At 39.7% G+C, this 11332-nt stretch overlaps 1 protein-coding gene across 1 annotated transcript; it reads right to left on the bottom strand.

Annotated features, from left to right (window-relative positions):
• Nucleotides 1–271: 271 nt before the first annotated feature.
• On the bottom strand, nucleotides 272–1114 carry LOC117517986 (paraneoplastic antigen Ma1 homolog). The gene has a single exon (XM_034179103.1). It carries the CDS (start codon nucleotides 1112–1114, stop codon nucleotides 272–274), a length of 843 nt encoding a protein of 280 aa, XP_034034994.1.
• Between the last annotated feature and the right edge of the window lie 10218 nt (nucleotides 1115–11332).

The following is an 11332-nucleotide window of genomic DNA, read 5'->3' on the forward strand; positions in this document are numbered from 1 at the left end:
CCTTTATTTCTGCTCGCAGGTGTTGTATTTCTGACTGTCTATTCTCTGCTTGAACTTTGGTATGGACAGTGTGGACTGACTGGTTGAGCTTTACTCAGGAGGCTTTGTACTCCTCTTCTGTCTGGATTTCTCTTAATAGCTCTAAAAAGGTGGGGGGTTTGGCTTGCCTTTCTCTTAATCCGAGTTGCAACAACATTAAGTCAGCATTGACTGCCCCTTTAAGCAGCTGATTGACTCTGGCTGTGTCCATATTTTTGGCTGGCAGGCCACCTCATTGTATGACTTTGGTCAGTGTACGCTCAAGCCTTCTGAGGAAGTCTGAAAGCTTTTCCCCAGGTTGTTGCTGTAAGAGTCTAAAAGAGAAATACAAGTCATCACCAGACTCAGCTAGTCCAAAAGCACTTTCGAGGGCTTCTAAGCACTTTATTGGTGTAATATCAGGATCTGACAGGCGTATTGCTTTGATCACTTCCAGAGCTGGTCCCTTTAAACTCTCCATTATCCTTCTTCTTTTGTCTTTGTCAGAGCCATCACTTTCCTCAACCATCAGGTAAGCTTGCTCTAGCCAATGGTCAAATTGTTCCTCTCCAGCCGGAGTAGGTAAAATACCTGAGAAGACACGCAGACAGCGATACCCTTCACTCTCTGCAGCAGGTTTGTTTGTCTTGTCTATTAGGTTAGTCACAGCACGAATGAGGGACTCTTCTGGAGAGGGGGTAGGTTGTGAATCAGCAAACAGAGCTTGTACATCATTCATGGTTTTTCCCTCTGCCTGTAAGAGAGCGATCAGTTTAAGGTTAAAGTCATCCTGAAGACTGGACTTATCAAATGCAGTGATAATTGGCCAGGCTGCCAAGGCTTCTGGTGCTGCCACTTCTGGTGGGACACGTTCTGCAGAGACTGGCTCTCGGCATTCACAAAGCACGAGCATTTCCTTTTCAGTGTCACCAAAAGTCCTTCCTCTGACTCGACCAAGACACTTAATGGTTTGCATTGTCTCTTCGATGACTGCTATCTCTGTGTTTTCAGGGACAACTGTCAGCAGGGCATGGCCCTCATCGAGCCCCTCTACACGACACCACTTCTTCAGCTTGTCAACTAAGGTGTTGGCCATGTTGTATGTGTATAAATGTGAATATTAGGAGTGAAATTATAACTATAGATGTGACTGTAGGGTTATAAAACACAGTAAACAAAGTAAGTAGATCCCAATTAATCTTAATACTATCCCAGCGGTGCCTCCATTTTATGTAGCCCACCTTTACCCACGGTACTAGGTAAGGGCTCTCCAAGTTCTTATATTTAGTGTTAGAGACTAATGAAGGTTAACTACTTTATTTAACTTACTGCCTCTTTAGTCTCATGTGCCCTTTAAGTGCGATATTACTCTTAATTCACCCTTCAACACACAGTGGTCAAATCACAGCCACACACACTCTCAAACTTTGCCAAAATGACCAAACCATAATTAAGCTTTAAATTGTTTACTGAACATATAACAGAAAACATACAGAGCTCACAAAACACATCGTATCCATTTATCCATAAGCATTTTATACTTTACTTGTTTTTAACTATGCCCAGGTAGTTTTAACAGTTCTCATTCCTTTAAAACATAAATACCCATATTTATGTAATATATTTAACAATTCAAACTTTTTAACCCTCGTTAACTAACAAATCTCATGAACTTTGTCAATACATTTGTCCGGCTTACACTCGCCTCATCTTTACTTATGAACGGCTGAGCCTGTTGGGGATGCTTCTTTTATACCCAATCATGACACTCACCTGTTTCCAATTAACCTGTTCACCTGTGGAATGTTCCAAACAGGTATTCTTTGTGCATTCATCAACTTTCCCAGTCTTTTGTTGCCACTGTTCCAGCTTTTTTGAAACATGTTGCAGGCATCCATTTCAAAATGAGTAAATATTTGCGCAAAAACAATGAAGTTTATCAGTTTAAACATTAAATATCTTGTCTTTGTGGTGTATTCAATTGAATATAGGTTGAAGAGGATTTGCAAATCATTGTATACTGTTTTTATTTACGGGTGATTCTTTAACTACAGGCACTATTGGCCTTGTAAATGTAATTTCCACCACACCATTGCCTTACAATATAAAGCGCCTTGGGGCAACTGTTTGTTGTGATTTGGCGCTATATACATGCGCTCTGATGTCACTGTTTATCTCCATAGAAACTACCCAAACAATCTTTCATACAAACTGTTTAAAGGGACATTACAGTGTTGTGGTGGAAATTACGGCAATAGTGTGGGACAACTACATTTTGTTTAAAAAAAAAATCACAACAGTTGTATGACATTGAATACACCAATTATGTTTTGATTATTTTACTGATATCTTATTCAGAGATATTTTAAAACATTAGAAAAAACATTTCTTTACCATTCATTTTTATCATTGAAGATCAAAAGTCTGGGTGTGGGACAAGCACAAAACGGCAATATTTGCATATAATGATGCTGAAAAAAGGTGGAAAAACTCATCATAGACTACTAGAACTAATTTCTTAACACACTTTCATTGTAAAGATAACTATAAAAGTGTGAAATTTCCCCTTTTTTCTGTTTTTCATACAATATGATCAAAGGACATAAGTTCCCGTAGTCTAAGAATCACCCTTACATTTTACACAACGTCTCAACTTCATTGGAATTTGAGTTGTATGATCATCATCATAGCTGAAACATCACATGTGATGCTGTCATAGTTGAAATCTGTAAAAGAGCAACTCAGTGTTGTTCTCTGCTCAAGGCCGACTTATTAACTAAAATGTACATCTGTGCTCAGCAAAAACATAGCTCTAGCAAAACAGTCTGCACAGTCACTAAGTCAAAGATCAAATGTTACATTCTCGTGGGAGCAGTTTTAATGATTACCTGAACAGTTCAGTGTATATGACTGCTTTGACAATGAGTGATTATTTAGAAGAATAATGGTGCATGAACTCTCACACATGCATATATGTATATATGGAAAATAGAGAACAGAATCAAAAACAAGATCAAAGGCAGTACATCAAAGTAAAGGCATTAACAATCAAAGTAAAGACAATATTTGATAATAATATTGCTAATATATAGAAAACCCTGTCAGATGCCCTGCCCCGCGCAGAGTCAAAGGCTCTGCACGGTGCGCCACTTACACCCATAATGTGCATAATATCACAATTTTCAATTTCAATTTATTTTTATTTATATGACCAAGTCACAACAAAGTTGCCTCAAGGCGCTTCACACAAGTAAGGTCTCACCTTACCAACCCCCAGAGCAAGCACATAGACGATAGTGGTAAGGAAGAACTCCCTCTGGTGATTTGAGGAAGAAATGCTGGACTGCGGTAAACCAGAAAATAGAACATTGCAGTAGTCCAAACAAATGCATGAATCAGGGTCTCAGCATCAGCCACAAACAGGATGGGACGAATCTTTGCTATATTTTGCAGGTGCAAGAAAGCAGTCCTCAAAATATTTCTAATGTGGAGGTCAAAGCCTAGGGTAAATATTAGCTGGTCAAATTCATGCTGATGTCTCACTGGACCAAGAACCATCATTTCAGTCTTATCAGAGTTTAAAAGTAGGAAAGGACAGAAACAGTAGGAGTACAATAGAAACAGTAGGGCAGATCCATTGTCAGTCAAGACGTGTCAGATGATGTATCTATAATATCATGTTTTCATGGCCATTAGGCCCCGTGCAGACGGCCGCACTGCATGTTAGCACATCATGGAGACATGCTGACGGGTAGCACCTGTGATTGTGGCGCAACATCCAGAATGAGCATGATATTACAGATCCATTGTCAGTCCACTTCACGTATCAGAGGATGTATCTGTAATATCATGGCTGTTCGACCCCATTCAAATGGCTGCACTGCACATCTGCGTTGCTCAGAGACGCCCTGACTGACTGTGACACACTGTATTTGGTGTGATTGGGCAATGTTAACATGTAATGCACATAATGATTGCATGCCATAAACTTATTTCCTTTGCATGCCCTGAATAGGATGCACGGGGTTGTGGCTCATTGGGGGCACAATCTGGACATGTCGCCAGGATTTAGTGTCCCTGATCCATTTCGAAGTTCCCTCGAATGCAATCAGAATTCTCAGAATGTAGTCAGACTGTGGTATGACCAGTGGTGGGCACAGATAACCAAAAAATTAACTTCGAAAACAGATAATCAGATAACTGAAAAGTTATCGTTGATAAAGATAAACCACACAAAAATGTATCAGAAGTTACCGATAACCGATAAATTCCAGTGTTGTCTCTGGTACATTTGCAACTACTAACAAGCTGAATTTGAGTTTTAACACCACGATCAAAAGACTCAAACAATGAGTCAGCATTTCTATGTTTGAGCATGCTGCAGTAAAGCACCCTGAGAGCAGTCACAAAGCCAGCTCTCTACCAATCACAATGCTCCGGTCAGGCGGAGGTCTTCAAAAATAAAGGCATCCTGACTTATGGTTTAGTGTGAATACTGATAGAATAATGCCATTAATGTCAATTCTGTCATTTGTACAAAGTTAAACTATAACATATATCTTTTAATGTTGAATAATGCATTAATTCTGAGGTTTTGTAACACACACAGACAGATCGCAAAGGATTCTGGGTAAAATGTGCCTCTGCTAAACACTGATTGGTTCAATCATTCATTATGTAAACCAACACGTTAATGTGACGTGTGTCGTGTGTTGGTGTTTACAGATAATTGAGATAAATATGATTTTGTAAAATATTACATTTTTTATTTGTAAAAACAGGCATTTTTACGGAGCCCTGGAAGTGTCATCGCAAAATGTGGAGAGAATGTGCGCACGTTTTATGATGTAAAACGTGCACTCAATATTGTTGACATATAAATGTTGGCTTTACACTGTGCGAGAGAATTTTTTGGACCGAGTTTCAGGTTAATCGCGCGTCCTGCATCGTGTAGTGTACATAGAGTAACAAGCTGCGTTTAACATCTGACGAACACCTCCTGATCGCCGATCGTATGGTCGAATGAAAATCAAACCTGTTTGATATTATAATGGTCTGCTGTCATGAGGGTATCCTGCTGCTGAAGAGCTACAAGTGTCCAACCACTTGCACTGTGCCTGTGCAAACACCGCAGAGCTGTCTTGTAATGTTTTGTTGTTGTTGTTGTTGTTTTTAAACTTAATTTGTAAAAAAATATATATATATATTGCCATGAACACCACTGGCCAGTAGATGGCAGTAGAGGCCTTGAAATATTTCCAAAACAAAAGCCCAGATAATCTGTCTGCTACATTTAAGATGCATGGAATTTAACAAACGCAAATACAATAACGTCTATAAACCCAGAGAATATACTCATGAGAGTTTTAGGCACTAGAGTTTAATGCTGCTGTCCGTGGAGCCTGAACAGTTTCAGTTTGTCTGAAATGCATTTGTCCTGTCGTGAACACCCTGTCCTACCCATAATGCACTGCTGGGCTCAGCATGTGCTCACAAAACCTTAAAAATTAGCACATTATTTTAAAACTAAAACATATATCTGATATTTTCACTTTATAAAACTTCAGACTTGACTAATTTTAAATAACTTGTCCAAAATTAGTTTTTTCTAAATTTTGAACCATAAGCTAAAATGTATGCCTCTGGATGACTTGGGTGATATTGCCAGCATATCAGTATGGTGTTAAAAGCAATGATTTTTTTTTTTTTTTTTTTTGTTTTTTTTTTTTTTTGGTGACTACTTCTCCTTTGCCTGCAGAGGTAGAGTGGTTTTTCCTGGAAGTATCTTTCTACTGTTTACAGAGGGTAGAACTTTATACATCTGTTAGGAAACCTTTAACAGGTAGGTCTCAACTGTTTTTAAATTTTAAAAATGTTTGCTGTTGTTCAGCTGGGTTTGCTGCATTATCGGTCTTAAAGTTATCGGAGGACAATTCATCGGAAGATAATTAGTCCGATAATGGTTTTTAAAGTTATCTAAAAAGATAATCCGATAACAAAAACATTATCTTCGATAATTATCTGTTATCAGATTATCGGAAGTGTGCCCACCACTGGGTATGACTGCCCTTCGATTGCCGTTATAATTTTTCCCAGTTCGCATGCAGCTCAACAGTGGTGTGCATGTTCTCTACATTCATGCTGACCATATGAATTTGGCCAGTTTTGTTAAGTGCCACACAAATGCTGTATGAGGAATTTGAATGCAGCTTGATATGCACAAATGACATTCAAATGTCTATTTGTACGACATTCGTGCTCTGATGTGATGGGGAGGACGGTCGAGACTAGGGTTGAGCCAGATACTCGTTTTCAGACGAACCCTAGTCTCGACCGTCTCGTTTCAGACGAGTATCTGTTACGATAAAGCATTTTTGACGAGCATGAGCATGATCCGAATAAAACTCATCAATATCTGTGTTCGTGCTGAAGGAAAATCCTGATTGGCTAACTGACTGTCTTCAGAGTCAGTTTTGGCCAGTGATTGGCTAGTCACACACAGCGCCTGCCCCTCCCAACACAGACACGTCTCACTGCAGCTTCTAGCACACACACAGACAGGATCTGATCTCTCTCTGTGTTTGGCTTGACTCTAGCTCATGTTGCTGTGCTCCTTAATTTTTCTTCAATTCGCCTCTGTTTTGGTTTGTATGATATTTAAACTTACTTGGTGAACTTGTTTCGTAACGTACGTGGTGCATTTGACAAGACAGAGCTGAAAATGGCTCATGTTGTGTCGGTCACTGCCTCCACTCCGGTCGCGTTTTTTTTTTTTGTTGTTTTTTACCGTTTGTTTGCTGGCTGGTGATATAAAGTCAGTTGGAAAACTTTGCTCCTGCTGAACGCGGTGCTTTTGAGCAGAATACAGTGAACAAGGCTGACATATTATTTCCCTGTTTGCCATCACTGGATGTTTGCATGAATCACCAAGTTCACACAGATCATTAAAAAATAAACAGTTTTAGAAAAACCTCTCTCTCTCTCTCTCTCTCTCTCACTCAGTCACACACACACACATGCACACGGACACACACGCACAGACACCTTAATCAAAATGCCAAGAACGTTACGTGGTAAAAATAAATAAATAATTGGAAAAAAAAAAATCAGTTTGATCATGAAATTCAAAAAAATTATAAAAAAGAAAGTTGTGTTGAGTATGACAACTCTTGTTCATGCATACTTAGTAGTTCATAATTTCCTACAACACTGAATGTCAATTCTGAGGCTGTTCTGTTATTCAGTCATACACTTAAGAATATTCATGTTCTGAGTTTATAAAAAAAAACTTTTCCGTAAAATAGTTCCTTTAATATTGTGATCAAAAACATTGAATATCAATTCTGAGGCTGTTCTGTTATTCATTCATACACTTAACAATATTCATGTTCTGAGTTCATAAAAAAACTTGTTCTGTAAATAGTTCTCTTACTTTTGTAATCAAAATCATTTATTTGAATCTCAATTTTGAGGCTGTTCTGTAAATAGTTCCTTTACTATTGTGATCAAAAATATTGAATCTCAATTCTGAGGCTGCTCTGTAAATATTCATTCATACACTTACGAAAATTCATGTTCTGAGTTCATAAAAAAAACTTGTTCTGTAAATAGTTCTCTTACTTTTGTGACCAAATTATTGATTTGCATCTCGATTTTGAGGCTGTTCTGTAAATAGTTTTCAAATAAACAATAAATATAGCAACTTCTGATCAATCCAGGTCAATGTCAGACTTAAAATAATGTACAGATGTAAGCCCCACCCATTTCTGGCTAAACCACGCCCCCTCCCGGTTTAGGCCACGCCCACTCCGAGTACAGATACAGATTATTTAGATGGTTGAACCGATACAGATAGTGGTGTACTCGCTCATCCCTAGTTCAGACATTTGGCCAGGATATAACGCCCCAACAATTCGTACAGCCCCTCGAACACAGTCCGAATGGTTTGAATTGTATATGAATGGCCATACGTATGTCGTACCACATTTGTACAGCAGTCAGAATGTGGTACGACTGCAACTTGACCGCCATTTGAATGTTTTCCAACAGGAGCGCAACATGACTGTGGAGTGCATCTGCTCTGGCCGCACGAATTAGAGGGCCGCATTGGGATTAATTCCTGTTGGGTCCCATGGGAGCAGGCGGTCCGAACTTCACTGTGGGCAGTTAAAAAAAAATGCTGGAACGCTACTTTCATCTTAAAAAATTTAACAGGAGCAGAGGACATTAACGAGATCGAATAGAGAGACAGCGCAACGAGTATGTGTCTCTCTGTCTCACAGCGTTTCAGTTACTGCATGCCCATTTGCAGTAACTGAACTGTCACATGAAATTGTATCAAAACAAACAACCACATGAATTTCTATTAATAAGCCTAAACGACGTGTTTTCTCACGCGAGATGGGAGGAGACACAAAATTAGTGCCTCTCTATTGTTGTACGCGCATAAATTCTCTCACGTTTCGTGGGTGCGGTTGGGACTGGAAAACCACATTGCGGGAACAGGCGGGAGTGTAACACACACGTTGCGAGTGCAGGTGGTAATGGTCCGAAATTCAGCAGGAGCGTGATTGAGAAATTAGTCCTGCGCAGAGCTCTAGCGTAAGAATGCTGTATGAGGCGTTCAAGTGCAGCACAAATTTGTATGACTGAATCCTCATTCGTACAGCATTCAGGCTCATTCGTGCTCTAGTGTGTCAGGGGTATAAGATACATCTCCTGAAACAACAGCATCAAATGGAGCTCGTGAGGGAATTGTTCTTGATGTAGACATAAGTGTATTTTCCAGATTTACTCAAAATCCTGAGATCCCCCTGCCTCCATATATCTGCTAGGAGTGTTTACTAGTATCACTGAAGTGATTGAGTCTGTGTGTGTGTGTCCCTGTGGTCGACATGTATACAGTGTCTTCACACTTTTTTCACACTGCATTTATATAGCGCTTTTCCATCTGCATCAGACGCTCAAAGCACTTTTAATAATGCCTCACATTCACCCTGACGGTGCTCACTACACATCAGGAGCAATAGGGGATTAAAGATCTTGCCCAAAGGTCCTTGGTGATTTTCCAGTCAGGCTGGGATTGAACCGAGAATCTTCTGGTCTCAAGCCCAACGTCTTAACCACTAGACCATCACCTCCCCACACTGTATCTTGATAAAAACTTTGCATATCAACTTGAGCAAAGCCAACCTTGCACAACTTTGATGTTGGGTGTGTTCATTCTAATTGTGGCCCCAAAGGGCACAATGTCTTTATGCCTTTATGTGCAGTATCTTGTCAAAGCCTTTGTAGATTGAATTGAAACTTGGTACACAAGGTCACCTCGCTATGGCCCTGGACAAGTTCAACACTGGACACATTTTCATAATAATTGTGGTCACCAAGGGGCTGACTCGTTAAACCAAGCATATGTGAGAATGCTGCAAGATCTTCATGGATCGTGATCACAATTGCTACTCTGTATTGTGCCTTCAGATTGTGCTCTCGGTCTCGGACCTTGCACAAGTCCAAGGTTGGATTCAGTGATGCAGGTCTGTTTAAGTATCACACTTGTCCAATCCAATCCAGTTTTATTTATAGAGCACTTTTTTAAAAGTAGCAAGATTTACAACCCCAATTCCAATGAAGTTGGGACGTTGTGTAAAATGTAAATAAAACCAGAATACAATGATTTGCAAATTCTGTTCAACCTATATTCAATTGAATACACCACAAAGACAAAATATTTAATGTTCAAACTGATAAACTTTATTGTTTTTGTGCAAATATTTGCTTGTTTTGAAATGGATGCCTGCAACATGTTTCAAAAAAGCTGGGACAGTGGTTTGTTTACCATTGTGTTATATCACCTTTGCTTCTAACAACACTCAATACGCGTTTGGGAACTGAGGACACTAACTGTGAGTGTCATGACTGGGTATAAAAGGAGCATCCCCAAAAGTCTCAGCCGTTCACAAGCAAAGATGGTGAGGATCACCACTTTGTGAGCAACTGTGTGGAAAAAAATAGTCCAACAGTTTAAGAACAATGTTTCTCAATGTTCAATTGCAAGGAATTTAGGGATTCCATCATCTACAGTCCATAATATAATCAGAAGATTCAGAGAATCTGGAGAACTTTCTTCACGTAAGCGGCAAGGTCGAAAATCAACACTGAATGCCCGTGACCTTCAATCCCTCAGGCGGCACTGCATTAAAATCCGACATCATTGTGTAAAGGATCTTACTGCGTGGGCTCAGGAACATTTCAGAAAACCATTATCAGTTAACACTGTTCATCGCTACATCTACAAGTGCAAGTTAAAACTCTACCATGCAAAGAGAAAATCATACATCAACAACATCCAGAATGCTGCCACCTTCTCTGGGCCCGAACTCATTTGAAATGGACAGACGCAAAGTGGAAAAGTGTGCTGTGGTCTGATGAGTCCACATTTCAAATTGTTCTTGGAAATCATGGACATCGTGTCGTGACGTTGGACAAAAGAGGAAAAAGACCATCCAGATGGCTACCAGCGCAAAGTTCAAAAGCCAGCATCTGTGATGGTATGCGGGTGTGTTTGTGCCCATGGCATGGGCAACTTACACATCTGTGATGGCACCATCAATGCTGAAAGTTACATCCAGGTTTTGGAGCAATACAGTAGTGTTCAGAATAATAGTAGTGCTATGTGACTAAAAAGATTAATCCAGGTTTTGAGTATATTTATTATTGTTACAGGTAAAACAAGGTACCAGTAGATTCAGTAGATTCTCACAAATCCAACAAGACCAAGCAGTCATGATATGCTTTGCATTTTGCATCACTACCTTTAGCTTCATAGTGGAGTAGAGCAGAGAAGGATTTTCTTTCACCAAAACAGATCAAATCCAGGCTTGCATCTCAGATATACCTTCTGGCAATTTGTAGCTAAACTTTCAGGTCTTCTTTTTAAGAAAATCCTCCTCTATACCACTTCATCATGAAGATGACTAACTGATGATACAAAATGCAAAGCTTGCACTGTGCACAATTTCAACAATCACAGCCACGTAAGCCTATAACTTCTCCTGGGTTGTCTGGATGTCTTGGTGGCTTTCCTCACTCTTCTCCTTCTTGCACAGTCACTCAGTTTTTGAGAAATGTCTACTCCATGCAGATTTACCATAGAGTGCCATATTGTTTGTATTTCTTTGTAATTGATGTAAATAAAGTCCGAAACATATTCAGTGGCAGCTTTAGATTTACTGTTTTGAAGCAAAGTGCATGGATGGAATCCCCTGTGTGTTCTGAGTTCCAGATATTTGTGCTGGCCCAGTGCAGCCACAGCGAG

The sequence above is a fragment of the Thalassophryne amazonica genome, chromosome 9, assembly GCF_902500255.1.
Source record: "Thalassophryne amazonica chromosome 9, fThaAma1.1, whole genome shotgun sequence".
Lineage (NCBI taxonomy): Eukaryota > Metazoa > Chordata > Actinopteri > Batrachoidiformes > Batrachoididae > Thalassophryne > Thalassophryne amazonica.

Excerpts from the sequence above, each read along its gene's own strand:
- LOC117517986 (XM_034179103.1), bottom strand. The coding sequence starts at position 1,114 with ATGGCCAACACCTTAGTTGACAAGCTGAAGAAGTGGTGTCGTGTAGAG.